Below are 27,718 nucleotides of genomic sequence, written 5' to 3' on the forward strand. Positions count from 1 at the left end.
GGTAGGGGAAGGGGATGGTCCTGCTCCAGCAGCTGTGGTCCATTCTCAAGACTCAGTTCTCACAACGCACTTTGTCTCCAAATCAGTATCTTGGAGCAGTTTGGGGGAGTGACTTAAGTTAGACATGAGGAGGAACTTCCATCCTAACAGGGAGGGATTGTGAAATCTGCAAACCTTTTGGGACTCATGAACCTTTTTACACAGAATCACAGAGGGAGTGCTTGGGAACCCAGTTTGGAAACACTGGCATGGGGGCTAAGCCAAGGTGGGGTTGATGGGATGAGACAAGGGGAGGGGGAAGGAGCAGGAGGCCCAAGTGGGAAACAGTCTCAGGACTGGTTGTGGGAGAAGTGGGAGGAGGAGGAGGCTCAAATGATGCCCTGCCTGGAGGTTGGGAGCCAGAATGGGTGGAGAAACTGTTTGCTGGGGGAAAATGGGGGATGGGAGGATGTCCCAGGGAAGGAGAGATGTGGAGGGAAAGGTGAGGATGGGGTTCTGGACAGATGGTGCTGGGGCCACTTGAGAAGGTACCCAGAGCGTAGCTGGAAGTGGGGTGTGAAGCTGGAAGGGGGTTGGTGAGCGCACCTAGGACAGGTGGAAAAATCCAGAGGCAGGGAACCCCAACCTAGAGTTGGGGAGGAGGGAGACCTTAAGGGGAGTCTAAGTGAGACAGCCAGAGAAGTAGAAGGAAACTGAGGCACAGTGTATGGAAGTTGAGGGAACAGCTACAGGGGAGAAGTCAACAGGGGCTTGGGCTACAGGAACAGAGCAGGGCTGGGCAGGCGCAGCTGAGAGTCCCTCCCTGATCCCCCCACATACTGCACAGGCCCACATGTACCTCCACTTGGGGCTTCCAGAACTCTCTACAGCCTCACACCACCTGGACTTTCCCCATGTTCTTTCCTTTGCTTGGAATGCTTTTCCATCCCACCCCATGCAGACTCAGCTGAGGTGCCTCCTCCTCCAGGAAGCCTCCCCAGCCCCCATCTCATGCTCATTCACATCACACAGCCATTCAGGGGACACATTTTTGAGCTATCTACTGCAAACCAAACATTTGTCCCCCAGTTTGTCAATACCCCTACTGGACAGCACTCCTCAGGGTCAACCTGTGCCTCCACCCTGCCATGTTGCTGCACGAAACTGAAGGCATGGTGTTCACCAGTGACCTTTACTGAGGGCACGTTGAGTGGAGGGGCTGGTAGGAAGACATATGCCAGCAGGTTGGTAGTAAGTGACGGGGTGTAGACATGGCTTGTTTCACTGTTTCTAGAAGATTAGACATGAAAGAAAAGAGTCAAGGGACAAGAGAGGGACACAGAGCAATGGCAAAAGTTTTTTATTTTTTTAAATATATTTTTAAAAATATTTTTATTTATGTATTTATTTGGCTGCGCCGGGTCTTAGCTGTGGCATGCGAACTCTTAGTTGCAGCATGTGGGAGCTAGTTCCCTGACCAGGGATTGAACCCAGAGCCCGCTGCATTGGGAGAGTGGAGTCTTAGCCACTGGACCACCAGGGAAGTCCCGAAAGTTTTTTAACATGGGAGAGACTTGAACCACTTTCCAGGCTAAGGGAAGAGTGTCAACAGAGAGGGAGAAGCAGACCACAGAGAAAGAAAAAGACTGTGTGCACAGGAAGTGAAAGGATTAGTGGTGAGAACTTCTTGAGAGATTGGAGGGAGGAAACCCACATCCTTCAATTCTACACCCATTCATTCATTGCCTTATTCCATTGTCTCTTCACAACTCTGGGAGGTGGATTCTATTATTATTCCCTCTATTAAATGAGGTAACTAAGGCACAGAGAGGTTAAGAAATTTGCCTGGTCACACAGCAGGTAAGTGAAAGGACAGAGATTACTTTCCAAACCCAAGCTTTTAGTTCCAGTCAATGATAAACTGATAAGATTCAAGGACTCAAGATGAGAGACGGTAAACCCATAAGAGGCAGTGATGTAGGGGCTTCCCTGGTGGTCCAGTGGTTAAGAATCTGCCTTCCCATGCAAGGGACACAGGTTTGATCCCTGGTCAGGGAGCTAAGATCCCACATGCTGTGGGGCAACTAAGCCCACGCACCACAACTACTGAGCCCACACACTCTAGAGCCTGTGTGCTGCAACTACAGAAGCCCATGCACCTGCACTCTGCAATGAAAGATCCTGCATATCACAGCCAAATAAATAAATAAATTTATTTTTTAAAAAAAAGAGAGACAGTGATGCAAAATGAGCAAAACAGATTAATTATCTAAATGATGGTTTGAAGGTGGTTGTGGAGTAAATGCAATTGTTTGGAAAGGATTTCTAAAATAGAACAGACATATATATATACTTTTTTTTTTGCCACACGGCATGTGGTACCTTAGTTCCCTGACTGGGGATTGAAACTGCACCTCCTGCATTGGAAGCACACAGTCTTAACCACTGGACCACCAAGGAAGTCCCCAGGAAAGACATATGTTTAAAGAAGAAAATTAATTATCTTGGACTTTCCTGGTGGCGCAGTGGTTAAGAATCCACCTGCCAATGCAGGGGACATGGGCTCGATCCCTGGTCCAGGAAGATCCCACATGCCGTGGAGCAACTAAGCCCCTGCACCACAACTACTGAGCCCGCACTCTGCCACAACTACTGAAGCCCATATGCTCTAGGGCCTGTGTGCCGCAACTACTGAGCTTGTGTGCTACAACTACTGAAGCCCGCGCACCTAGAGCCTGTGCTCTGCAACAAGAGAAGCCACCAGTGCAGCCAAAAAAAAAAAATTAATTATCTGGAAATCAAATTCTGTAGACTATTTCAGCAAACCACCTGGTGAGTCAGAGGAAATAAAATGTGCCAAAGATCTTGTCTGATTCAGAGAGTGGGACATGAGAGAGATGTTTAATTCTTGATAAAATATAGATTTAAAAATTTTTATTAATAGTTAATGATAACTATTAACATAAAATAAAGGGGAAAACTAGAGGTGGGGGGAAAGAACCAAGAAAACTTGATCAGCCCAAGCAGGAAAGAATTAAAAAAGGAAATAGTGGATCAGTGTATTAATCAGAACACAAACTAAGACCAAGCATGTGGGTGATCATTATAAATATAAATGAGTTAAATTCCCCTGTTAAAGAGCAAGGATTCTCATAATAAGAAGACACACTAAATCCAGGTAAATGTGGTTTACAGGGACACAGCTAAGACAATAACCCAGAAGGCTGAGAGTAAAGAAATAGAAAATTAAAGACACAAGAGGGTGGGGTGGCAGTATTAATACTAGAAAAATAGAACCTAAAGCAAAAGATAGTAAATGGGGAAAGAGTCCAATTTTTTTTACACTAATTAAAGGTATAATCTGTGTAGAACATATAATGCTCAAAAAATAGAACGTCAGAGCTTCCCTGGTGGCGCAGTGGTTGAGAGTCCGCCTGCTGATGCAGGGGACACGGGTTTGTGCCCCGGTCCGGGAAAATCCCACATGCCGCGGAGTGGTTGGTACCGTGAGCCATGGCCGCTGAGCCTGCGCGTCCGGAGCCTGTGCTCCGCAACGGGAGAGGCCACAACAGTGAGAGGCCTGCGTACTGCAAAAAAAAAAAAAAAAATAGAACATCAGCACACACAACTAAACTGTTGAAAACTCACAAAATCATTGTGGAGGCTTTCTTACACCTTCCTTGGAATTTTACAAATCAAGTAGACAATTTTTTTAAAAATTCAGTAAAGATATGGAGAATTTGAACAGCACAGTTAACAAGTTCTAGTTTATGTAACAGTATTTTGTCAAGTATCTGGAAATGAATAGGCAATAAAATGGCCTTAGGAAACACTGCCCCCTAGAGGTGCTCTGGGTCCTTTCACCTGCTAACTCCACCACATCATAAGTCTAGCCCACAGCTGGGGCTCCCCCAAACCCACCCTAACCCAGGGATGCTCACCTGAGTAGAAGCCTGAAGAGCAATTCGCAGAGAATCTTCAGACAAGGCTGGACATCCAGACGACTCAGATAATTGAAAGGTAAATGTGGAAGTGATGGATATTGTCATTATCTTAATTGTAGTGATGGTTTTATGGGTGTATACTTATGTCAAAACTTATCAAATTGTACACTTTAAAAATCTGCAGTTGGGACTTCCCTGGTGGTCTAGTGGGTAAGACTCCATACTCCCAATGCAGGGGGCCCGGGTTCGATCCCTGATCAGGGAACTAGATCCCACATGCATGTCGCAACTAAGAAGTCTGTATGCTGCAACTAAGAGTCCGCATGCTGGAACGAAGATCCCTCATGGCGCAACTAAGACCCAGCGCAGCCAAATTAAAAACAAATAAATATATTTTTTTAAATGTGCAGTTATTGGATGTCAACTAGACCTCAATAAAGTTGTTTCTTAAATATCTAACCACTTACAGTGACAAAAAGCAGATCAGTGGTAGCCAGGGGCTGGGGTTGGGGTAGGGAATTACTGCAAAGGGGCATAAGAAATTTTGGGTGACAAAAATGTTTTATAGCATGAGTATGGTGATGATTAAATAAATACATTTGTCAAATCTCACCAAATTGTTTAGTTAAAAATGGTGAATGTTGGGCTTCCCTGGTGGTGCAGTGGTTGAGAGTCCGCCTGCCGATGCAGGGGATGCGGGTTCGTGCCCGGGCGCGGGAAGATCCCATATGCCGTGGAGCGGCTGGGCCCATGAGCCATGGCCGCTGAGCCTGCGCGTCCGGAGCCTGTGCTCCGCAACGGGAGAGGCCACAACAGTGAGAGGCCCGCGTACCGCAAAAAAAAATGGTGAATGTTAGTGTACATAAATTATGCTCCAGTAAAGCTGATTTTTAAAAATCTAACCCTGTAGAAATTGAAATACCCTCTTTTAAATCTTTTAACTTTTAGAATTTAACTTTAATAATTTTAAATCAAAATTAAAATCAGATTATTAGAAGTGACTAGTAATGAGCATACATCTTATCAAATCTCTGGGATGCAAAGTTATATTGATACATGGAGAGAAACTGATAACATTACTTAAAAAAAATTTTTTTTTGGTATTTATTTATTTAATAATTTATTTGGCTGTGCCAGGTCTTAGTTGCAGCATGCGGGGTCTTTAGTTGTGGCATATGGGATCTAGTTCCCTGACCAGGGATCGAACACAGGCCCCCTGCATTGGGAGCGTGGAGTCTTAGCCACTGGACCACCACGGAAGTCCCTCACTTTTTTAAAATTGATGAGCATGAAAAATCAAAATAGTATATAAGTTGAACATCCCTGTCAACATTCTAGAAAAACAACTATAAAATAAACCAAAAGAAAGTAGAAGGAAGGAAATTAGAAAGCTAAGAACAGAAGTTAGTTATTTTAAAAGAAAGAGAATTGATTAATAAAATCAAGAGCTGTTTTTTAAAATTTATTTATTTATTTTTGGCTGTGTTGGGTCTTCGTTGCTGCACACAGCCTTCTCTTGTTGTGGATCACGGGCTCTAGGCGTGTGGGCTTCAGTAGTTGTGGCACACTGACTCAGTAGTTGTGGCTCGCAGGCTCTAGAGTGCAGGCTCAGTAGTTGTGGTGCACGGGCTTAGTTGCTCCGTGGCATGTGGGATCTTCCCAGAGCAGGGATCGAACCCATGTCCCCTGCATTGGCAGGCGGTTCTTAACCACTGCACCACCAGGGAAGTCCCTCAAGAGCTATTTTTAATATACAAGGCTATTAATTTTTTTTAAAAAACCTGTTGGCAAGTGTAGCTGAAAGAGAAATGAAAATAAAATACAGCGCATTAAGATTGAGAATGAAGGTTTATTCGCAGAAATAGAGAGTGAAAAGTTACAAGACAATTACGTGTAACTGTTTTTGGTTTTTTTTTGCAGTACGCGGGCCTCTGTTGTGGCCTCTCCCGCCACGGAGCACAGGCTCCAGATGCGCAGACCCAGCGGCCATGGCTCCCGGGCCCAGCCGCTCCACGGCATGTGGGGTCCTCCCGGACCGGGGCACGAACCCGTGTCCCCTGCATCAGCAGGCGGACTCTCAACCACTGTGCCACCAGGGAAGCCCAATTTTTAAATTTATTTTTGGCTGTGTTGGGTCTTCATTGCTGGGTGCAGGCTTTCTCTAGTTGCAGCGAGCGGGGGTTACTCTTCATGGCTGTGCGCGGGCTTCTCATTGCAGTGGCTTCTCTTGTTGCAGAGCATGGGCTCTAGGCACGCTTAGTGACTTAGTGTGGCTTCAGTAGTTCTCGGGCTAAGTAGTTCTGGCTCGCAGGCTCTAGAGCACAGGCTCGGTAGTTGTGGTGCATGGGCTTAGTTGCTCTGCGGCATGTGGGATCTTCCTGAACCAGGGATCAAAACCGTGTCCCCTGCATTGGCAGGCGGATTCTTAGTATTTGTTTTGGTTTTTTTTTTTTTTTTTGGCTGCATTGGGTCTTCATTGCTGTGCACAGGCTTTCTCTAGTTGTGGGGAGTCGGAGCTACTCTTCGTTGCGGTGTGCGGGCTTCTCATTGAGGTGGCTTCTCTTGTTGCAGAGGCACAGGTTCTAGGGGCGCAGGCTCAGTAGTTGTAGCTTGCAGGCTCTAGAGCGCAGGCTCAGTAGCTGTGGCACATGGTCTTAGTTGCTCCGCGGCATGTGGGATCTTCCCGGATCAGGCCTGGAACTTGTGTCCCCTGAACTGGCAGGCGGATTCTTAACTACTGGACCACCACAGAAGTCCCTGGCAGGTGGATTCTTAACCACTGTGCCACCAGGAAAGCCCTAGTCCAGATCTTTTAATGGAAAAATCCTATCAAATGTGGAAAGATCAGATAGTTATGATTTTATTTATACTCTTAGAGAACAAGGATCATATCTCAATGTACTTTATGCATATTTATGCATAAATATGCAATGTGTTTAGTAACATAATTTGGATACCTAAAAAAACTTGGACAAAGATAGAAAAAGGAATCCTTAGTCCAGTGACTTTTAGGTCTGTTCAGCCACAGAACCCTTGTTTCAAAGTCCCAAAATAGAAAACTTGAATGGCCCTGTTGCAGCTGAATAATGGACCCCAAAGATATACAGGTCCTAATCCCCAGAACCTGTGAATGTTACCTTCCATGGCAAAAGGGGCCTTGCAGATGTGATTAAATTAATGATCTTGAGGTGGGGGATGATCCTGGACTATCCAGGTGGGCCATAAATGTAGTCACAAATGTCCTTATAAGGAGATTTGGGAATTCCCTGGCAGTTCAGTGGTTAGGACTCTGCACTTCCACTGCCGAGGGCCTGCTTCAATCCCTGGTCGTGGAACTGAGATCCCACAAGCCGTGCAGCATGGCTAAAAAAATAAATAAATAAGCAGATTTGATGGCAGAAGAAGAGAAGGCCAAGTGGCTATGGAAATGGAAATTGCAGTGATGTGGCCACGAGCCAAGGAAAGCTGGAGGCCACCAGAAGCTGAAGAGGCAAGGATTCTCCCCTGGAGCCCCCAGAAGGAATCAGCCTTGCTGACACCTTGACTTTAGTCCCATTAGACTCATCTCACACTTCTGGCCTCTGAGTGTAGGATGATAAATTTGAGTTGTCTTGTGCCACTGTGTTTGTGCCACAGCAGCAATAGGAAACTCACCCAGGAGCCATTACCAAACCTAATAGTGGTTACTCCTGAAGGACAAGATCTGGTGGGGGAATGAAGACTTTTATTCTTGCCTTTCCCTTTTGTGTTGTTGACATGCCTGCAAAACTCATATATTATTTTTATAATTAAGAGAAAAGAAAAGACAATGCAAGTGAAGCACTTGGCCCACTCCAGGGGTACTCCAAGTGCGCAGACTTCAGTGGTTGTCATGGTTACACCAGGGTTCATTTTATTCCTTTACACCAACACCGATGACTCCCCTGCCATGAGGCCATGTGTGGTACCCTGGAGCCACGAGGCAGCTGGCGGTGTTCTGTGCTGCTGGAGTCCAGAGGTCTCACCCACATGGGGCCTCAGTGCAGAGTATGGATCAGATTGAGGCCTCCCCCCGCACCCACCACTCTGCGGCAGGCACGTTTTATGTCCTGAGACCGCCAAGAGTATTCAGGTGTGAGTACCTGAGCAGCTGTGGGAAGCAAGGACAGAGGGCGGACCTACAGGGAAACAGCCCTGTGCTCCAGCCCTCCCACCAATTGGTCCTTTTCCACTCAGGCAGGGATGGACACCCACCCCTTACTACCTACAGGGCCTCAGTGTCACATGGGGGAGGGCGGGGCAGGTAGGTGTGTCCTCTTGGGAGCAGGACACTCAGTGTGGCCCCTGTGCACCCGCGCCTCTGGGGCGGTGCGGGGAGGGCTCCTCTGACACGAGCTGCTTCCTCAGGTAACTCTGGTGGAAGTCACATTCCGTGCTGCTGCAGTTCCTCTCTGATGTCTCCATAGCAACGTTCACAAGGATTTCATAGAACATAAGGTGTTTGAGCTGGAAGGGACCTCGGAGATCAGTTCCTCCCGCCCCCTCATTTCACAGAGAGGGGAGCAGGCCCAGACTGTGTATGCTACACGCCCGAGGTCAGTCAGCAAGCCAGGGACCCAGCCGGGGCCTCTGCCTTCTGGCACCACTCCCAGCCAGGGTCCCTTGTCCTCAGATCGCAGACAGCTGAATTCCTTAGGACTGTCTTCTTGGGGGGTGCTCTGAGGGCACAAGTTTTGGGGGCTCTGCCCTTCCCCCTTTGCTAAAGGACGCTGAAGCCCAGCCTCACTCTGCCCTGCTCAGTCCTGTAGCTCTCATTCCCGTGCTTGGTGAGGGCAGGAGTGGGCACGATGGGCACTGTACTCTGGAAGCTCACAGGCTGGCGTGGAGGCAGTGAAGTCCCCCAAGAACCACTGGAGAGCAAACGTGTTTCCGTATTTGCGGAGCAAGAGTTGGGGTGGGAGAAGCCCGGGAAGTTTGTCCAGAGGAGGAGGCTCCAAGCAGAGCCTGGGACAAAGGTCGAGGAGGACTCTCATTCCTGTCTAAGGCTGCCTGGCTTGAGGGCCACACCCTGTGACTGGGTGACTGGGAATGTGAGCGTGAAGCTTGAGGGCTTGGAAAATCGGGTTCCAGAGAGAGACTGCCCCAGGTCATAGGTTCCAGAGGGTTCTCGTGTCTGGGGACTCATGGCACACATCACTCTAGGACAAGGGGGTCAGACACATGGAAGGGCAAGTCAGAGGGCAGAGTGTAGGAGCTGAAGGCCCTGGACATGAGGGGACCAGGAATCTGGGCCAGCAGAGGGTGCTGGGATAAGGGTCCAGAAGTGAGTCCTGGGGTTGTTCCATCCCTTTGCTGGGACATGGAACCATGTAGCCCCTCCCCTGTCCAGCAGAGCCAGCCCTATACCGGAAGGGTTGAGGGCTTGTAAGTCTGTATCCCCCTCCCCAGGGACACAGACCTCACTCCTCACCTGTACCTCAGCCCCAGGGCTCACTTCAACTCCAAACCCTGCTTCAGGGACCTGGCCTGGCCTGTGGGAGGTCTTCTCTCTAGATTAGAAGATCCCGAGAATCTGGGCATCCCCAGATCCCGCCAAAGCTACCTTCCTGAACTTTCCCACCAAACTGGTCCCTTTTCTCCCCCTTGCTGGGTACCTGTTCTCCTTCTCTATGCCATGTGACAGACATTTCCAAATGCTCAGAGTCTGCAGTGTGGCCGGGACGCAGTGCTCGGTGGGGACAGCTCACCTTGGCTCTGCATGGAACCTGCCAGGGTGTCTTCTTCACTCACGTAGATGGCAAGTGGGGTCCTCTCCACCTGGGCTTCTCCATGAGGCCACCTTGGCTTTCTCACAGTATGGCAGCTGGGTTCCAAGAATAAGTGTTCCAGGAGACAGGAAGGGAGAGCTGCCAATCTGGAAGGTCTGGGTCCAGAAACAGGCACAGGGTCACTTCCATTGGTCAAAGTAATCACAGCTCCTGCCAGGGTAGGAGACATAGACCCTCCCCCTCACTGGGAAGAGTAGCAAAGAATTTGCCATCTTTAATCCATCTTAGCACCCTCTGTCTCTGCCCCAGGGGCTCTGACTCTTTCTTGCCTCCCCTCTGGGCCTGCAGATTCTGTCTCTCCTGGAGTTCTCCTCCATCCCCATTACTTCCCCATGGGCTACTGCAGTCCCCTCAAACTCATCTCCCTGTCCACAGGCTGCACCATCCATCCCCTCCTGGCCACTCCCTGTATTCCTATAGCAGTGCCCTCTCTCCATTGCTCTCCTCAGAAACCATGCATGGCTCCCTACTTCTCACTGAACAATTTCCAAGCTCCTAGGCAAAACATTCAAATTCACCTTACAATCTAGCCCCCTCCTATGTTACCTACTGAATTAGCACCCATTTCTTCCAAGCCACTGGACCACACTTTGGCCTCTTCTGCTCAGGCTCTCTGAGCCTGAACATATTCACTCTCTCCACCTGGCAAGTTTCTCTATCTCCACCTCTGTTGGACTCCTGCTCAATCTTCAAAGCCCAGTGCAAATGCCCCTCCTCCACAAAGCCTTGCTCTCACTACTCATCACACTAGTCTTACTCTCATTGTATGTTGAGGCATGTTCTCCCTTAAATCCTTATTGGTAATGATGTGTCCTCTTGAAGTGGGGCCCACATTTTTAACTCATACTTCTTTCACCAATTTAATAACTGTTTGTTGCAGCCTGGAGCCAGCTGCCAGGGATATGACAGTGAGCAAGACAAGCTGTTTCCTGTGCCCAGAGAGCTTACATTCCAGAGAGTGAGACAGATGGCAAATAGAGGAACCAAGAGACATAATGATCAAAGATTAGGAGGACTGTAGGAAGGCAAGAAAGGCAAGAAGTGGTGCTGCGAGGCAGGGACCAAGAATTCCCTCTTTTCAAGAGAAATGAGAGACCTGGATTTTTATATACTCTCCTAATTTTAAAGGTTGCAAGGTCAAGTCTTTCTCCTCTGCTCTCAGCTTCTCTCCCCTCCTAGCTTCCCACTCTCTCTGGAATGCCTGCCTCCTTCTCTCTTCCTGGTTACCCTATCAGCAGCCCACTCCCCAACTCAGGACGCCCCACCCCTAGGGCACCCAAACTCCTCTGTGGTTCCCATGCCCTGGCCATGCTCTGGCAGCAGCTGGCAGGAGGATGTAGGGAGCCCACTGCCTAGGATGCTAGGGCCAGTGGGCATCCCCTACCTGAGACCCTGGGCCAACCTCCCTGATGTTGGCCTCCTGGGAGTGAGACACCTGGAGTCCCCAGGGCCCCAGCAGTGGGAACCCAACACCCCCACTGCAGGCTTCACTAACCGCATCTGGCCTGGAAGAAGTGAGGAGCCAGAGGAGCGAGACAGAAAAGGACGCCAGGGGACTCTCAGAGGGCTTCCTCAGGTTGGTCCCCAGCTCTGACAGAGCCCTGAGGGATAGGTCTCTGTCTCCAGGGAACCTCTGGGCAAACCCTGCCGGGAACAGTTTATGCTCTCTGGAGCCAGAGTTCCCACGTAGAAATCCCGGCTCTGCCACTTCCTGCCTGGTGACCTTGGACATCTCCCTTCCCCTCTCTGGGCCTCAATTTCCCATCTGAACACTGGGGATCAGAGCAGCACCCACCTCACAGGATAGTTCTAAAGATGACATGCACCTGGCACACGATGGCGCTCGGTGAAGGGCAGCTTTCCAAAGCCTCTCCCATGCAGGGCCCTGCCAGGCCCTTTCGAGGAATTGCTTTGTTGGGCGGCATCCTTCCATCTGTGTTTTCCCAGACCTCTGAGCCCTAGAGACAGCTTCTGCCCATTATAATTATTTGGACTCTGGGCACTGCCAGCTGAGAGGGCTCAGGCCTCTGAAGGGCCCAGGCTCCCAGTAACAGCTGTCATGTCTCAGGACAGAGGAGGACAGAGCAGGAGGGCTGCCCTTCGTCTGCACCTGCTGCCCCCAAGCCCTGGGAGAGGGGCATCTCTGCTCACCACTCCCAGGATTCCATGACCACCTCAGCCTCACTCTCAAAACCCAGAGCATCTTGGGTGGGTGGAAGTCCTGGGACAGAGCCCCAGGAAGTCCAGGAGGGGAGCAGGTGCCAGGTCCTGGAGAGGAGTCTGCCAGGGACCAGCATAGAGTTTGGATTATCAGCACTTGAAAGCACTGGAAAGCCAAGGAGACAGCCACAGCCTGGCAGAGGGGCCTCCCACCTCTTTCACCTCCCAGATCCCTGAGGGCAGAACCCCAGGGGAGGGGACTCTCAGAGGGCCTGCTGCTGGCTGTGACAGTGACTTCCCTTTCCCCAAGGATCCTGAAGCTTCAGTCCAGCAGGCAGAAGCTGCAGGGTAGAGCGCCCTGCCGGCTCAGCCCTGCCGCTCAGCCTGGCCGCTATGTCCTGTCTCTGATAACCAGCTGTCAGCTGAGCCCCGAGCGGCGGGCGCACCCGGGTTTGTTTGCCAAGCCCGAGTGTTGGAGCTTCCTGGACCCTCCTGCCCTGGAAGGGAGGGGGTCGGTGCCGCAGCAGGCTAGGTGGCATCTCCGGCGGAGAAGGGACAGAATCCCAGGGTGCCTATCCCACGCAGGTCCACTGCCTCAGTGCCCCCATCTCACGGCACTCTCCTTGTCCCAGGCCCGGAGGCAGTCCAGTGGGGGTCACTGGGCAAGGGGCAGAGCCGGGCGGGGTGGTGCACAGCCAGCAGAGGAACGACAGGACGCTGGGTACTCCCTCCCTCACCCACCGCCCCCAACCCGCACCCAGGCCCGATGCAGATATGGAAGGGCGTCGCTGGCTCTAGGGCAGGGAGGTAGCTGCCCCCAATGGACAGAGGTGCTCGGACCCCGAGCACCCAGGGCAGGGCCCGGACCTCCTGACCCCGCCCCCGGGGAGGCCATCTCATTTGCATGGCCCCGCCCGAGAGCGGCCATTGGTAGCGGCGGCGGGAGGCCGGGCCTGAGTGGCTGCGGGGCTGCGGGGCGGCGGGGGCGGCGGGGGCGGGGCAGCGCGGAGCTGGGCGCCGGGGAGGTAGTTGCAGACGCCGCGGGACAGTTTCGGCTTAGGGTCTGGGTCTGGCTCCGAGGGCGCGGGGAGCAGGGTGTCCCGGGGCGCGGCGGCTGCAGCGGGAGCGTACTGAGCGCCCGCCAGCCCGCCTGCCATGTCCAGGAAAAAGACCCCCAAGAGCAAGAGGGGTAGCGCGCCCGCTACCTCCGCACTGCCCGCCACCCACGGGTCCCAGCCCGTGCGCCCCGGGACTGCGCGCCCTGGCCCCGAGGCACCTCCTAACAGGCCCCCGCAGCCCGGCCGGTCTTCGCTTGGCGGCGGCGGCGACTTCTACGACGTCGCCTTCAAGGTGAGCCGGGCACCCCCAGCCCCATGCGAGCGCAGCAGGTGGCGTCCGGTCGGAGCCGAGTGGGGAGGGTGCAGGGCCCTGCAGACCTTTGGCGAGGAGCTGGCTCGAGCGGCACCCCGCAGCTGCAGTTGGCATGGCTGGCGCGGTGCATCACACACACACACACACACACACACACACACACACACAGCTGTCAAACCCGGGTTTGGGATACCCAATATATGACAGGGCCTGCCCCCTCCCCCTCCCCACCTAGCTGGCATGGCCGGACAAGGGGTCCTGCGGAAGTAAGAGCCTGGCAGGTGTCCTCTCCCTGTTCCCTTATGCTTCTGCCCCCACCCACGCCCATCATTTCCCACATGCTGCCTTCTCTCACCCCCAGGGTCTTTTGGTCTCTTCTCTTTAGGAGGCGAGACTAAGAAGAGGTTTGCCAGTTTGGTGGGGAATGCTGGGGCCTCCTTCAGGCCAAGGCAGAAGCTTGTGAATTGTGGGGGCGGGGGTGGCAGGCCCATCTTTGGGTTTTGGAGCCTTTGGCAACAGGCTGGGGGAGGGGAGGAGAGGGAGGCCTGACTGCCCCTCCCTGTCCACAGACGTGGTCTGAGCCTCTCCTCATGTCAAAATCTGACCTTCACTTGGCAAATTCCTCTAGAGCCTTGCTGGGATTGGAAGAAGCCCCCTGGCACAGAGGCCCCCCACCCAGGCCTCCCAGCGGTCAACCCTCAGGTTCTGCTCCCCACTAAGCCCCAAATGCTCCCCTTCCAGACCAAGCATGGTGTCCAGGTAGCAGCCCCTGGATGAAGGCAGCTACTCCCACTCCCCACTGATGGAGACAGGCCAATGTTCAGGAGAGGGGACAGAACCTTCTAGAGGTGGAAGATGGAAGTCCAGGCTCTGTGTCTCCCCCAGGCCCTGCTGAACCTGCAGACTTAGGATACCTCCCTCCACTCCTGACCCTCACCCACAGCCCATCTGACCAGGCCAGCTCAGAGAAGACCAGACACCCCTCCGGGTGGGCCAGCACCCAGGTCCCCTCTGCTCTTTCTTTGTGCCCCAGGTCATGCTGGTGGGAGACTCGGGCGTGGGGAAGACCTGTTTACTCGTGCGCTTTAAGGATGGCGCTTTCCTGGCAGGGACCTTCATCTCCACTGTGGGCATCGACTTCAGGGTAAGAGTGGAGGCTGATGTCCCGAGCACTGACTGGGCCCAGCCGATGCCCTGGGCCCCCAACACCAGCTAATAGCTGCTCGAAACACCCCTGGGCAGCTGGTTCTCCGGTTCTCCATTATCCCTGTGGCACCAACAGGCTCATGAGGTGGAGCTCCTGGCTGGACCACCTGGCTCCCACGGTCAAGGTGGTTGAGGTGAGATGCCTTAACCACCAAGCTGCCTGCCTCCCGACATCTCAAGGTCCTGGAGAGAGGTGTTGGCTGTATACAATCGAAGCAGAGATGGTACCCCTGTGCCTGGGGCTGGCACGACCCTGGGGGCTGTATCTTGTGCACTGGGGGCGGTGGATGCTGGTGTCCCCATGGGAACTCAAGACCCGTGTCCACTCAGGAGGCCAGCATCGCTGCCCCACTGTACAGAGGGGCCCTGAAGTGCCAGGTGGCCTGCCCAGGCCATACCAGACAGATGGCTGAGGCATTGAAGCACACACCCAGTCTCAGAACCAGGGAGAAGTCCCTGCCCTTGGGTGAGGAGGCTTATAGGAAATGCTCCCACCTGGATGCTTTCCCTGGCGGAGCCCCCTCACCACCTCACCCCCTGCTAGAGGGCTATGTCCTGGGGTCCTTCTGGGGTATGTCCCTCGACTCTTGGCTCCCCAAGTGCCCTCCAGCACCCCAAGCAGCCTGTGGGGTCACAGGGGAATGATGGGGGCCACAGCCTTAGGCATGCAGAGCTCAGGCATCAGTCTAAATTCCACGTGCTGAGGTGATGTGTTCTCAGCAAATCCCAAATTTGCATTTTTCTCACCCTTTCATTAGACCCAGTCAGCAGAAGGCTGGCAGGGAGGCTCCTTCTGGGGACTGGGAATGGGGGGCTCCGTCCAGTCTGGGGAGCCATTCTCTACCCTATCTGTGGGGGCACAGCCCCTCAGGTCCTCTGGGATGAAGTAAGGGTTGAGGTGACAGAAGGGGGAGGTTTAGGCCCAGTCCTCTGCCTGTTCTGGCCTCACCTCCCCCCTTCTCACCTCCCTCTTGGCTCTGGGGCAGGTGGTGAGGCTGTGTGGTTCACACCCCTGTTCAGGGTGCCAGGGAAGGCGGGATGTCCTCCCCAGCCTCCCTGCAGCGGGACAGATGGCTGCACCCAGTTCCCTGGAGACCCAGAAGCACCCTGACAGCAGGCGCTGGGTGAAGAGGGAGGTGGTGCTGTTTCCGCTGCCTGGGGCCTCAGCTGGTGGTTAGCAGCTCCTGTCCCCACCCCAGCAGATAGGAACCGGGGTTGAGCCACTCCCTGCCCTAGTCCTGAACTGGGAGGGCCTGGCTAGGGAGCATCATCAGCCAGCAAGCAAGCACATAATGAGCACGCACTGTGTACCAGGCCAAGTTCTGGGCTCTGTGCTTACTGCATGGGGCCCTATCCTCAGGCAGCTGCCGTCGGAGCAGGAAGAGAGGCTTTCAAATTACAACAAACACTTTAGCTCGTACCAGGCCAGACTCGTTTCTCAGTGCTTTGCATACAGTAGCTCATAAAGTAATCGGGGCAGCCAAGTGATGAGCACCCTGGCTACCCCCATTTGTGGATGGGGAAACTGAGGCACAGTGTTAGTAATGAGCCTGGGGTCACACGACTTCAAATTAAGTCATGCAAGTGGCTCTAAGCAAAAGGAGCAGTGTGTGCAGAGCTGTGAGAAGTGCTGGTGGCCTGGGAGAGGGGGCTGGAGCAGGGCCTTGAGACCTAGGAGCAGAGTGCAGGGGGCAGGCGTGCAGTGTGAAGCTGAACCGGCAAGTAGGCTCAGGGAAGCCACCGGGGCTGGGCACCAGGCGGAGGAGGGCAGCTGCGGTAAAGGAGAGGGGAGGGGCTGGGTGCAGGACTCAGTGAGTGACTGGGGTGGGTGTGGACCGGGGGCCCTGCAGGGCAGGGGAGCTGGTGGGGCTGTGTGTCAGGCCTCCAGGAGGGGCAGAGGAAAAACCACCCGGCCCAGAATGGACACAGCTAGCCATGGAGGGCGGCAACCTTCCAGTCCATCAGGACAGCCAGCTAAGCGGGAGCGGCCTGAGCACCCTCTGTGCACAGGTCACCAGGAGGGGCTCAGCAGCAGGAGATGTAGGAGGTATGGGGGAGAGCTGGGTGGACACCAGGACTTGGATTCAAGGGGAAGCGTTACCTGTAGGTAGAGGGCAGTGAAGTAGTCAAGAACCAGGTGGGCCCTGGAGGCAGAGCCAGCTGAGGGCAGGGATAATGAATTAGGGACACACCGGGGTCCCCTCAGTCCCAGGCTCAGTCCTGGCCTGGCACCGCCTGCCTCCCCCACCCTATCCACCCCCTTCCCCCCCATCCCCCACCGGAGGGTGGCACCAGTCTAGCTGCTGCCTAAGATGGTGCACTCGGCCCTGGGCCCTCCTTGGAGCTGGCTGGTTGTGTTTCAGAACAAAGTTCTGGATGTGGATGGCATGAAGGTGAAGCTGCAGGTGAGAGGTGACTGGGGGAGGGGGAATTGAGGGCAGGGGGCACCTGGGAAGGACTGGGCAGCCCTGACAGCTACACTATGCCCTTGCTGCAGATCTGGGACACGGCTGGCCAGGAAAGGTTCCGCAGTGTCACCCATGCCTACTACCGAGACGCTCATGGTGAGCTCATGGGCACCGTACCCTAGCTCCAGGGAGTCGGGGCCACACTCCCGAGGCTTCTGCTTGGAGTAGAGCACCCTGGGTGTGAGTGGGCAGAAGTGTGAAGGGTGCGATGCATGAGGGTGAGGGTGATGGGGAGCCACTGTGGGCTCTGCAGGTGTCCTCACTGGCCCTCTGCCCCCAGCACTGCTGCTGCTCTATGACGTCACCAACAAGGCCTCCTTCAACAGCATCCAGGTCAGTGGCTTCCTTCCTGGTGGTGGAGACAGGCCGAGATGGCGCCTGACCCCATCCCCAGCCTCCCTCAGGCACAGATGGCATCAGGATCCCAGAGAGTTGAGGTCCCTACTGACAGTGTGGAGAGGAAAAGACTGCCCCTCTGGGCTCCTAATGGCCTAAGTACAGTGGTTCAGGTTGAGAATGAGCTGAAGGAGGCTGGGGTGACCTTCTAGTCCACCAGCCCAACTCCTTAGATAAGGTACCTGTTGGATCGCCCCTGCACAGCACATGGGGAGCACTAGTTCAGGGGCCCTCCTGTTAGCCAGACACTGACAGGCACTCTGTGGGGTGTGTCCTGGAGGGGGGCAAGGGGTGCCAGGAGCTCCAGCCTCCAGCCTGTCCTCAGCTCTCCCCCCACAGGCCTGGCTGACAGAGATCCAGGAGTACGCCCAGCATGACGTGGTACTTATGCTGCTGGGGAACAAGGTGGGCACCCCAGCCTGTCTCATCTACCCTGGCTCTACAGAGGGTGGAGGGAGGTAGGGGAGTGAGCTGGGGCCAACTCTCACCAAGACTGCTGTGCCAGGTGGACTCTGCCCAGGAGCGTGTGGTGAAAAGGGAGGATGGGGAGAAGCTGGCCAAGGTGAGCTGCGGTTGGGTGGGCAGCCAGAGTGCCCCTGGGGCTGCAGGGCCTGAGCTGTCCCCACCAGGTTGCCAACGGCTGTTTGCAGGAGTACGGGCTGCCGTTCATGGAGACCAGCGCCAAGATGGGCCTCAATGTGGACTTGGCTTTCATGGCCATAGCAAAGTAAGTCCTGGCAGTTATCAGGAAGACCCCCAGACCCAGCGTCTGAATCCCCTTGTCGGGGGTACAGGCCACCCTATTCCATGGTCATCCCTGCCCCACAGGGAGTTGAAGCAGCGCTGCATGAAAGCTCCCAGTGAGCCTCGCTTTCAGCTGCACGACTATATCAAGAGGGAGGGCCGGGGGGCCTCCTGCTGCAAACCCTGAACCTGGCTGGGGATGGCCACCAGGGTGTTCTCCTGGAAGACTGGATAGAGTCTACACACCCCTGACTTCACCACCCAGCAGCCAGTCCCAGGGTGTCTGTTTCTAGGAATCCCAGGCTGAGCCTTGCCCTTCCCTCGTCTGGGCAGCCATCCAGAGCCTCAGCCCCAACAAACAGGCTTCAGGAAGCCAGAGGGTCCGCAGCCCTCCTTCACCTGCTGCTGAGGGCTGTGCCCCCAAGGCCTTCACAGAAGAGCAACCAACTTCTTCACAGGAGGGCTACCCAACAACGTATAGACTGGCAGGCACCTGGTCCTCCGGACCACGGTGCCCGTGCCCCGTGTACAGTGCCTGAACACCTAGAAAGCCATGTCTGCAGCTGCACATCCTGCCCAGGCAGGATTCCTGCCCACACCTGGGGCAGAGGGCTTCACCACGAATCATATCAAGGACCAGAGCTGCCTGCTACCAGCCCACCCACCAGGAGGCCCTGGTTCAAACATCAACAGGGTCTTTCATGTTACCCTGGAGGATGCCAAGGCTGTGGCTTTGTAATGCAGTGAATAGCATGTGGGAAGCCACAGAAATGTCAGGCAAACCAGGACTGCCAGCCCTCGCCTGCTGACCAGGGCACCATCTCAGCAGGCTGATACAGGGCCTGGGCTTGGCAAGGTCAAGCCAGGGGGGTGGGCAGGGCACTCCACCTTGTACTAAAATCTTGAAGTGTTTTGATTGAGAGTTTTTGTTTCCAGTCCTAGTGAATAAAGTTGTGTTTTCTGGAGTGCCTACCTTGTCCATTGAAAAAAAGCAATGCTCAGGGACTGTTAGTGAGGAATTACAGGAATTAAGAGTTCACCACCCACCCCAAGGCAAAGGCACAAAAGAAAACCTATCCTTACAGAGTAAAAACAGAGAAGGCTGTCCAAATAGGTGGCAAGTCACTGGCGCGAACTTCCATTTTCATGCTCTGCCCCTAACCGAGACTGCCCAGAGATGACCCAGTCATCCCATGGAGTCCGCTGGGGTGCAAACAGGCATGAAAATAAAGACACGTGTGCTCCAATCAACTCACCACCTTTGCTTTATTGCTAAGCACTTCAGAGACTTATAGATGTCTTTGAGAACAGAATCCAACGAGACCAAGAATCCAGAAGAGACCAAGACTGTGAAACAGATGTGTTGGGCTGGAAAATCCCCTTGACCCACAAGAATGAGGAAACTGTAGTTACTTTGTCTTCCACCCAGTCAGGGCCCGAAGCTCCTGCTACTACCTTATCTTGAAGTGTCAGCAGGAGAAATGGTTGCAGCTGCTCAGCCACCTATCTCTTACCTCAAATCTCCCAAGTGACGAGGACCCCAAGAACTCTTTATTGGGAGGATGAGGGGCGGAGGTCTGTCTTCTGTAGCTTCTTCAGGCTGGCACTGGGCTCATGGACCCTACCTAATTGGGGCCACGGAACTCTTGCCCTGTTTTGTCCAGGGGCCCCAGGGTGACTTCTGCTATTCCAGTACGATCTATTCAGGGAATGGCTGGAATCCCTACATCACCATCATCTTGATGTGGAACTGTTGCAACCTGGAAGCAAACTTAACAAGCAGATTAAAAAGGCAGGGGCCAAAGTTCAGTAAAAGGATTATGGCAACTAGAGGTCCAAGCAGGGGGCAAGAACCAGGTCTCACTTGGTAACATCTCCTTAATTGCAGTCTAGGTCAGCGCTTGGGTTACCCTGTCTGAAGGAATGAAGCCATTTGGCGTGGTCACATTTTCTTGACGTCCTCTTCTACTAGCCCAGAGTTATTGATGTAGGTGCAACATGTCTTGATAACTGCACATACTCCTCCTTGTTTGGCTAGGAGGAAGTCTAAGGCCAGTCTATTAGCCATCACTTTACTAGCCAAGGAACTTAGAGACAATGAGAGTCTGGTGAGTGCATTCCCTGTGGATTCACTCAGGACAGGGCATCTGAAAGACTGTGGAGCACCACTTCACGATAAACAAAGCTTCCCCAAGGGGCCACCAAACCAATGGCAGCTCCATTTTCTGCCGAAAGGAGACCAATTGCCCTTTTGCCCCAGAGGTGGGTGATGTTATAGATGGCAATACCTGGGTTTGTTTGGTTACTCAGTTGGCCTAGTGTTACATTGTCCTGTAAACAGAGCACTGTCTATACAAGGAAAGGCCACAGCTAATCCCAGGAAAGGGAAAGAGGAATTGGGGTTTTTTGAAGAGGACAGTCAGTTTGCACCTGGACCACAAAGGAATAGATGTCTGGGAGGGGCACATGCCTGACATACTGTTGTGGAATTAAACCACTTCAGTAGAGTCTGCCCAAGGGGGGGGTTCCAGTACAGTTGGAAGAAAGGATCCCACCACTGAATAAGGGTGTATGAGTCTTTTCGAAGGCTTTGGGAGAGGCAAAAAACATGTACTACACGCAGGGAAGATATGTTAGACGCTTGGCGCCAGGCCTGTCCAGGAGACACATCCCACCAGCCAGCTGATCTTGGAGGAACCAATGGGTGGCGTTAACTGTTTGATCTTCGCAATTAAAATTAGGGGTAATGGCGGTGATGTCAACTGCTGGTGCATTGCAGAATTTAGTCCAGGCTTCTGGCATGGGCAGCAAGATGAGTTACCTTCATGACAGAGTAGAAGACAAATATGCTTTGATGGGGGGAGCTTTGTGTGCTGGATACACTAACGAGAGGGGTCAGGTCCAGGCATGGAAGCTGTGCCAAGGGCTGGATGTGGACTGAGGGGAGCAGGGGTTGCAGGACCTTCAGCCAGAGTAAGTTCAAGGTCATCATTACTGGATGTGTAGCTTAATTCTTTAAGCTTATAGGCGTCGCTTTGAGGATTGGGATGTTAGAACCCAGCACTGAGACAGATTCTCTCCCTGAACAATAATTCTTGAGATTTACTATTGCGTTGGATCCTCACTCCCCTGACATGAATCCCCAAAGGAGGGGGAGAAAAGTTGGGGTGACTAATAACTTCATGATGACATCAGAGTTCTAATTTAGGAAGCAACCAGAATGCAAGTAGTGTTGAAAGAAATCCTGCAGTAAACAAGAGCCCAGTAACAAATACGGGCTCCCAGCCTACCGTCACTTATCTTGCTTTTGTTACCCAGAGAGCCCGAAATAAATTAATGTCAAAGTGAGAGTTTACTTATCAATGCAGTTGTCACTGGCTTGGGGATCACCTTCTTGAAGAGGTATTTGAGGTCTTGGGCAGGTTCACAGGAATAGCTGGGATGTGGGTCTTCAGGTTCCTGTAACAGATCAGTGGAAACAGGTTTAATTCTGGGTAGATGAACCCAACTAGTGACTCCATTAAGTTTAACCACTGTAGGGGTGCTTACCAAAACTTGCTAAAAGACTGTTTTGCTTTGGGAGTAGCTCGTCACCAGGGGACTCATTTTTCCAGGTCTTTAAGAGCACCCAGTACCCAGGGTTTACACTGGAGTAACTGGGGCTGTTATCTGGGGAGAGCTGAACTGTTTCCATTCTTGAATAGCCCCCTTCCGACCTGGCCCAGGTTAATAATGTATTTAAGGTGTGCCTAGCTTTCTCAGCTGGTTACCATGTCCAGGGTGAGGAATAGCCTACCATGTCATTTCAAAGGGGCTCAACCTAGTTATTTTAGGGGCTGCCCCGCTGGCAGCAGGTGGCACCACCTGCTATTACCAGGTTCTGATATTTCCTGCTAAGAGCTTACCCAAGGTTTTCTTTAGGGTATGACTGGTCTGTTCCACCTTTCCTGAGGACTGAGGTCTGCAGGACAAATAAAGGTAGTATCTATTTCCTAGGGTCTTTTGGGTAACCTTTGCTATGAATTGAGGGTCCACTGTCAATCTGGAGGTGTCAGGGCAACCCAAACCTAGGGATAATTTCCTTCAGAAGTGCTCTAGCCACTTCAGTTGCCTTTTCTCTCCTAGTGGGAAAGGCCTCCACCCATCCAGTAAAACTACCCACAAAGACTAATATTTGAAGCCCTGGAAAGAGGCCTTCTGAGTGAAATCCATTTGGCAGTCCTCTCCTGGCTAAGGCCCACGTTGCTGGACTGGGCTAACAAACGGGGGGCGGGGTTTGAGATGCCCTCCTTATTTATGGGTGGCACAGGGCACAGGCTCAAGTAACCCTTTAATATCTGGGAGTCATTTTCTCGTGAAAAGCCAGAAAACCACTGTACACAGTATCCTTCCCCAGATGGAGAAAAATCACGTAGCCCTTTGATTTTCCATTGGTCAGAAAAAGCAATTTTTGATGCATCACCAGCCTTCTGTTCCCTTAGTTCACCCTTTTTCTTGCGCCCAGGTTTCCTCAGTAGTACCTGGGCATGTTGTAAGGGGTAAAGGATGGGATTGTCATTTGTTGTATCAGGATTTTCTCTGCTTCTCCATCTGCCCTATTGTTCCCTTTGATAATTTGGGAGATTCCCTTTTGGTGTCCATGGCAGTGAATGACTATTACTTGATTTGCTTGGTTTTTGAGCTGCCTCTGTGAGATCTCAGCCCCATACTTTACAGGGGAATATTTTGCATTCAAGTCCTCTTTCCATATAGCTCCATTGGCATGTAGAACGAGGTAGGCTTATTTAGAGTATGTTTACAATTTTTCCTTCCCCTAGGATTAAGGTTTGGGTTAGAGTTCGGCCTTCTGGGCTGCCATGGGCAGCAAAAGTTTTCACCTCTATGATGCTCTACCCTCCTGAGCCCGTCCTTAATGAACTGCCATCAGTAAACCATTCTTCCTCAGGATTGTCAATGTCTTGATCTGTCATATCAGGCCTATAGGGATAAACCTGGTCAAGGTAGGAATGTATTACCTTTGGGATTTCAGCAGGCATCAGTGTAGTTGGGTTGAGGGTGTAGCAAGTTAATTTTATTGACGTACAGTTGATTTACAATGTTGTTAGTTTCTGGTGTACAGCAAAGTGATTCACTTATATGTATATACTTTTCCATCTTTTCCGTTATGGTTTATTACAAGATACTGAATACAGTTTCTTGTGCTATACAGTACCCTGTTTATCTATCCTATATATTAGTTTGCATCTAACCCCAAACTCCTAGTCCTTCCCTCCCCCAAGCCACCACAAGTTTTTTTTCTGAGCCTGTTTTTCAGATGTTCCTTTGTATAGTTTGGATTCCACAAATAAACCATATGGTATGTCTAACTTACTCCACTTAGTATTTCTAGGTCCATCCATGTTGCTGCAAATGGCATTATTTCATTCTTTTTAATGGCTGAGTAGTATTCCATTGTATATATCTACATCTTTATCCACTACTCTACTGGACATTTAGGTTGTTTCCACGTCTTGGCTGTTGCAAATAGTGCTGCAGTGAACACTGGGGTGCATGTATCTTTTCAAATTATAGTTTTGTCTGGGTATATATCCAGGAGTGGGATTGCAGGATCCTATGGCAACTGTAGTTTTAGGAACCTCCATACTGTTTTCCATAGTGGCTGCACCAATTTACATTCCCACCAACAGTGTTAAGAGGGTTCCGTTTTTCTCAGCGTTGGGAGTTTTGAGGGTTACCTCTGGGGAGTCAAGTAAACCCTGGTACTTAGTACAGTGGCCTCCAGTTAGCCAGTGGTGGCCTTTGATCTCTAGAAACCTTTGTACTTGATGTTGGGGGGCGGGGGTCTGGACTTCCAGTGGCCGTCCAAGGTAAGCTTGTTAGCTTCTTCCACTGATAAAGTGGTGGCAGCTGCTGGCCGAAAGCAGCCAGGCCAACCTCAGGGCACACCATCTAGTTGTGTGGAAAAATAGCCTATTGGCCGAGGAACTTCTAGTTTCTTTTAGGTCGCCCAGAGCTTTTAGGGGGTTAGGACTTCTTACAAAATGAATGGCTTTTTAAAACTGAGGAGACCCAGAGCAGGAGCTTTAATGAGGACCTGTTTGATACTATTAAAAGCCTTTTCCTGTGTTCCTCAGCCCGAAGTAATGGTTCGGTATCTGGGCTTTTAATGGCTTCATACAGGAGCTTAGACATTAGCCCAAACCCTGGGATCAAGAGTCAGCAAAACCCTGCCTTTTTACCTTTGTAAAAAGGTACAAAGAAACGTCTTTGGGGCACTTAGGCCTAACATACTCGTTTTCTATCTTGCGACAGCTGTCTACTTCCAGGGTTTATAATGTGTCCCATGTATTTAACTTGTTGCATTGAGATTTGTTCCTTTTTCTAGGAGATCCTGTAACCCTGGACCTCAAGGAAATTAAGAACTTCAATGATGTTCTCACTTGAGCCTCCACGGTGGGGCTACATATTAATATATCATCTGCATGCTGTAGCATAGCCCCTTTTAGGCCTATTTCCCTTGGTTCCTTTCCCAGGGCCTGGGCAAACACTGTGAGCTGCCCCCAAACCCGTGGTAGGTAGTGTTGTCCAGGTGTATTGTTGCATCTGGCCCGAGTGGGGGTTAGTCCACTCGAAGGCAAACAAATATTGTGAGGGATGAACTGGGATGTAAAAGAAGGCATCCTTGAGGTTGAGCACAGTAAACCATTTAGCATTTACAAGGTCTTGGACTAATATATTATAAGAATTGGCCACAAGGGGGAGTATAGGAACCACTGCCTCTTTTACTGCTGAGGTCTTGCACCACCCTATATCCCCCCATTAGGCTTAACTGACAAAATAGGAGTATTGCATTGAGACTGACAGGGAACCAAGAGGCTATGTTTTAAAAATTTATGTATGAGGGGTTGTAACCCCTTTTTTGCCTAACCTAATGGGGTACTAGTCTCTGGTTAGGGTAAGCAGCTTCTGGCTTAAGGCTAGTTTCTGCAGGTTGGGCATTTATAGCCCTCCCAGGGACTCCTTTGTCCAGTTTGCTGCAAGGTTCACTGCTTGTAGAATATCGCTGGGAACAAGCCCTTGCTCCTGTGTTGATCTGCCTTAGCCAGGGTTAAGATAAGGGGTTGCTCTGCTCGGGGCCTCCTAACAGTATCGCCTTGAGGGAGCCCAGAAGATCTCTCCCTAGTAGTGGGGTAGGATACTCAACTAAAAAGGCATGTTCAAAATGGCCAGTGAGAGCCCCAGAGAAGTGAAGGGTACGAGGCTTTCCATTGACACCAGTCACTGCAGTTTTTAGAGGAAAGAGGCCCAGCGTGAGAAATCAGGGCAGAGCAAGTAGCTTCTGTATCAATTTAAAAAACTGATCTTACCTGCCACCAGGGGCTCCTCAAAGGAGATAGACATCTTGTGGGGACGGGGGGAACCGCCAGAATCCCTGGGCTGCTTCAGTTATCCAGCATGGCCATCTCAGGAGCAGGAGCCCCCATTCCCCTTGGGGACCAAGGGCAGTCCCATCTCCAATGACTGGTCTGTTTGCAGACTGGGCAAGGCCTGGGAGCTTCTTCTGGTACTCATGGGCCCAATGGTCAGGTGACTTGCATTTGAAGCATCCCCCCTTGGTCTTGCCTCCGGACTGATGGTTGAACCTTCTTGCCCCCTTTGGGTTGCCCTGAGGTTGCAAGGCACGGCTGACAGCAACAGCTATCAGTTTAGCGTGAGCCTCGGCGTGCCTTTTTCCATGTTGAGTTCTATCCTCTTCCTCAGTTTGATCTCCATTATAAAATATTCCAAAGGCCACCTCTAGGAGTTTGTGGGCCTAACTAACTTTTGGAGTTTTTGCCTAATATCAGGGGCAGCAGGGACTGAACCCTGGGAGCAGAGAGATCTGTTAGCAAATTTTCTAAAAAGCCTCCACAAGCTGTCCCTGAAAGAGAACAGGGCTTTCTTCTTCCTCTTGGGTCACTTCCTTGACCTTTTCATAATTGACTGGCTTCCAAATGCACTTTCTCGTTCCTTCTAATAGGCACTGGACCTCGTGATTCCTGGCCTTCCCCCCCCCCAGGCAATTATAATCCCAAATGGGCTTATGATTTGGGACATAAATGTTGGGCTGGCCCCTGGCAAACTGGTCGGCGTACACCTGTGCTGCTGCCCATATCCTCTGCTTCTCCTCATGGGTACAGCAGGTAGGTAAGATCATTTGGACGTCCTTCCAAGTTAAATCAAGGGCCAGGGTTAGGGCCTGAAATCCCCCGTGAACCTACTAGGGTCTTCAGAAAATTGGCCCAGTCTTTGTTTGCATTGGGCTAAATCGGTTAAGAAGAAGGGCGCATGTACTCTTGATTGTGCCTTTGCCATATGCCACTTCCCTAAGTGGGCGTATTTTCCCTGGTCCTGGGCAATAGGAAGTTCCACTATGGCTTACTCCAGCAGGACCAGCACTTTCAACCTGGGGTATCGTTGGGTACAGAAGAGCATAGGGAAGAAGGGTTTGGGATTGGCCAAGGGAATCTGGAGAAGTACAGGTACTTGTAGAGTAGAAAAGGCTCTGTTTCCCCCTTAAGAGTTGGAATGTAGCTAAGAGAAGACTGTCTAGAAAAACGGGAGGGTTCTGATTCCCCACGTCTCGTGATTACAGGAGCTGCACAGAGTGGGATTACTGGAGTTGGGCGCACTGGAAGGTGGCACGAGGGCAAAGGAGTGTCGGTAGATGGCGAGATAGGAGACTAAGCAACAGAAGAGTCCAAAGTCATTCACCCTGCTTTCTTGGTAACAAAAATAAAACCTGAAGAGTCCTGTGAATTCTACCCGACATAGCACTGGATTTCGCAATGTTGCGGGAGCAGTTTAGGAATGAGGTTCAAGAAATCCTTTCCCCAAATGGTGCAAAATCCCAGCTTCCCGCCAAAGAGGAACGCCTTAAAAAAGAAGAAAGGCAGAGAGAGGAAGAAGCCAGAGGTCTCCACGCGCAGCTGGGCAAGGCCCATGATCTACCTTGAATCCAGGGATCCGAGTCAGGGCACCAAGGCCCCTAGACTGATGCTGATTTACCTCAAGGTCTCCAGCCGGATCACCGACAGTCCTGAAAGTCAGAAACCGCCCAAATGCAGACAGATGCCCAATCCTGCCATTTCCGGCAAGACCTGTTTTCACCCCCCAGGCACTTCCATCAAGAAGGCGCACCCTAAAGCCTCAGTCTTGCAAAATAATCAGACTGCGCGTGCAGTTTTCATGCGAGGTGTCAGAAATTAAAGCAATTCATCACAGGCTCGGAACTGAATTTGGGAAACCAGGCCCAGCCCAGCCTTACCTATACAGGGAAACAGATCTGGAGATTGCGACTTCCCGACGGAACTGGGGGCAGAAACGTGTAGAATGCTGAAGACCAAGATGGGTTTCAGGCGGAGGCTGGACCCGGGGTCTAGGTTGGCAGGTTTGGGCCACTTCCCCAACCCGCTCTGGGCCCGGTTCCTCCCTTGACCGTGACGTACGGAAAAACAAGAGACAAACCTTACGACCTCGTACTTGATTCGGAAAGAACGCAGAAGCCTGCGGCTCAAGCTCTTATAGAAACTGCTCCACCTCTGCGATTGGGCAATCCCAGCGGAAGTATCTTCCCTCTTCACCGCTGATACGCTCCTTTCTC

General features: G+C 52.0%; 1 protein-coding gene, 1 long non-coding RNA gene and 1 other non-coding gene across 11 annotated transcripts; 1 reads left to right on the plus strand and 2 right to left on the minus strand.

The window, feature by feature from the left end:
* Positions 1 to 9,562: 9,562 nt before the first annotated feature.
* On the minus strand, positions 9,563 to 27,595 carry LOC132437919 (uncharacterized). Of its 4 annotated transcripts, none has more exons than XR_009522119.1 (4): positions 27,383 to 27,591; positions 27,067 to 27,154; positions 21,432 to 21,534; positions 9,563 to 9,825 (listed from the first exon to the last, which is right to left on the minus strand). It is a non-coding gene; the product is annotated as an uncharacterized lncRNA (long non-coding RNA). The 4 variants fall into 4 exon arrangements; XR_009522118.1 differs by lacking the exon at positions 9,563 to 9,825 and adding an exon at positions 19,309 to 20,896; XR_009522117.1 differs by lacking the exon at positions 9,563 to 9,825 and having other exon boundaries at positions 19,311 to 21,534; positions 27,383 to 27,426; positions 27,583 to 27,595.
* RAB26 (RAB26, member RAS oncogene family) lies at positions 12,936 to 19,131 on the plus strand. Of its 6 annotated transcripts, none has more exons than XM_060031517.1 (9): positions 12,936 to 13,240; positions 14,295 to 14,405; positions 16,831 to 16,872; positions 16,965 to 17,031; positions 17,216 to 17,268; positions 17,671 to 17,736; positions 17,837 to 17,893; positions 17,982 to 18,058; positions 18,160 to 19,131. In XM_060031517.1, exons 1-9 carry the CDS (start codon positions 13,046 to 13,048, stop codon positions 18,260 to 18,262), a joined length of 771 nt encoding a protein of 256 aa, XP_059887500.1. In that variant the 5' UTR covers positions 12,936 to 13,045; the 3' UTR covers positions 18,263 to 19,131. The 6 variants fall into 6 exon arrangements, with proteins under 6 accessions (XP_059887500.1, XP_059887499.1, XP_059887503.1 ...); XM_060031516.1 differs by having other exon boundaries at positions 17,189 to 17,268; positions 18,160 to 18,301; XM_060031520.1 differs by lacking the exon at positions 16,831 to 16,872.
* Positions 27,260 to 27,342, minus strand: LOC132439030 (small nucleolar RNA SNORD60). Its single transcript, XR_009522265.1, has one exon. It is a non-coding gene; the product is annotated as a small nucleolar RNA SNORD60 (small nucleolar RNA).
* Positions 27,596 to 27,718: the final 123 nt, after the last annotated feature.

The sequence above is a fragment of the Delphinus delphis genome, chromosome 15, assembly GCF_949987515.2.
Source record: "Delphinus delphis chromosome 15, mDelDel1.2, whole genome shotgun sequence".
NCBI lineage: Eukaryota > Metazoa > Chordata > Mammalia > Artiodactyla > Delphinidae > Delphinus > Delphinus delphis.

What these genes read in the sequence shown, in the direction of transcription:
- RAB26 (XM_060031515.1), top strand. Translation starts at nt 13,046, where the DNA reads ATGTCCAGGAAAAAGACCCCCAAGAGCAAGAGGGGTAGCGCGCCCGCT. An exon ending in TCTACGACGTCGCCTTCAAG is followed by an intron (nt 13,241 to 14,294) that starts GTGAGCCGGGCA and finishes TTTGTGCCCCAG; the next exon opens with GTCATGCTGGTGGGAGACTC. An exon ending in CTACTACCGAGACGCTCATG is followed by an intron (nt 17,032 to 17,188) that starts GTGAGCTCATGG and finishes TGGGCTCTGCAG; the next exon opens with GTGTCCTCACTGGCCCTCTG.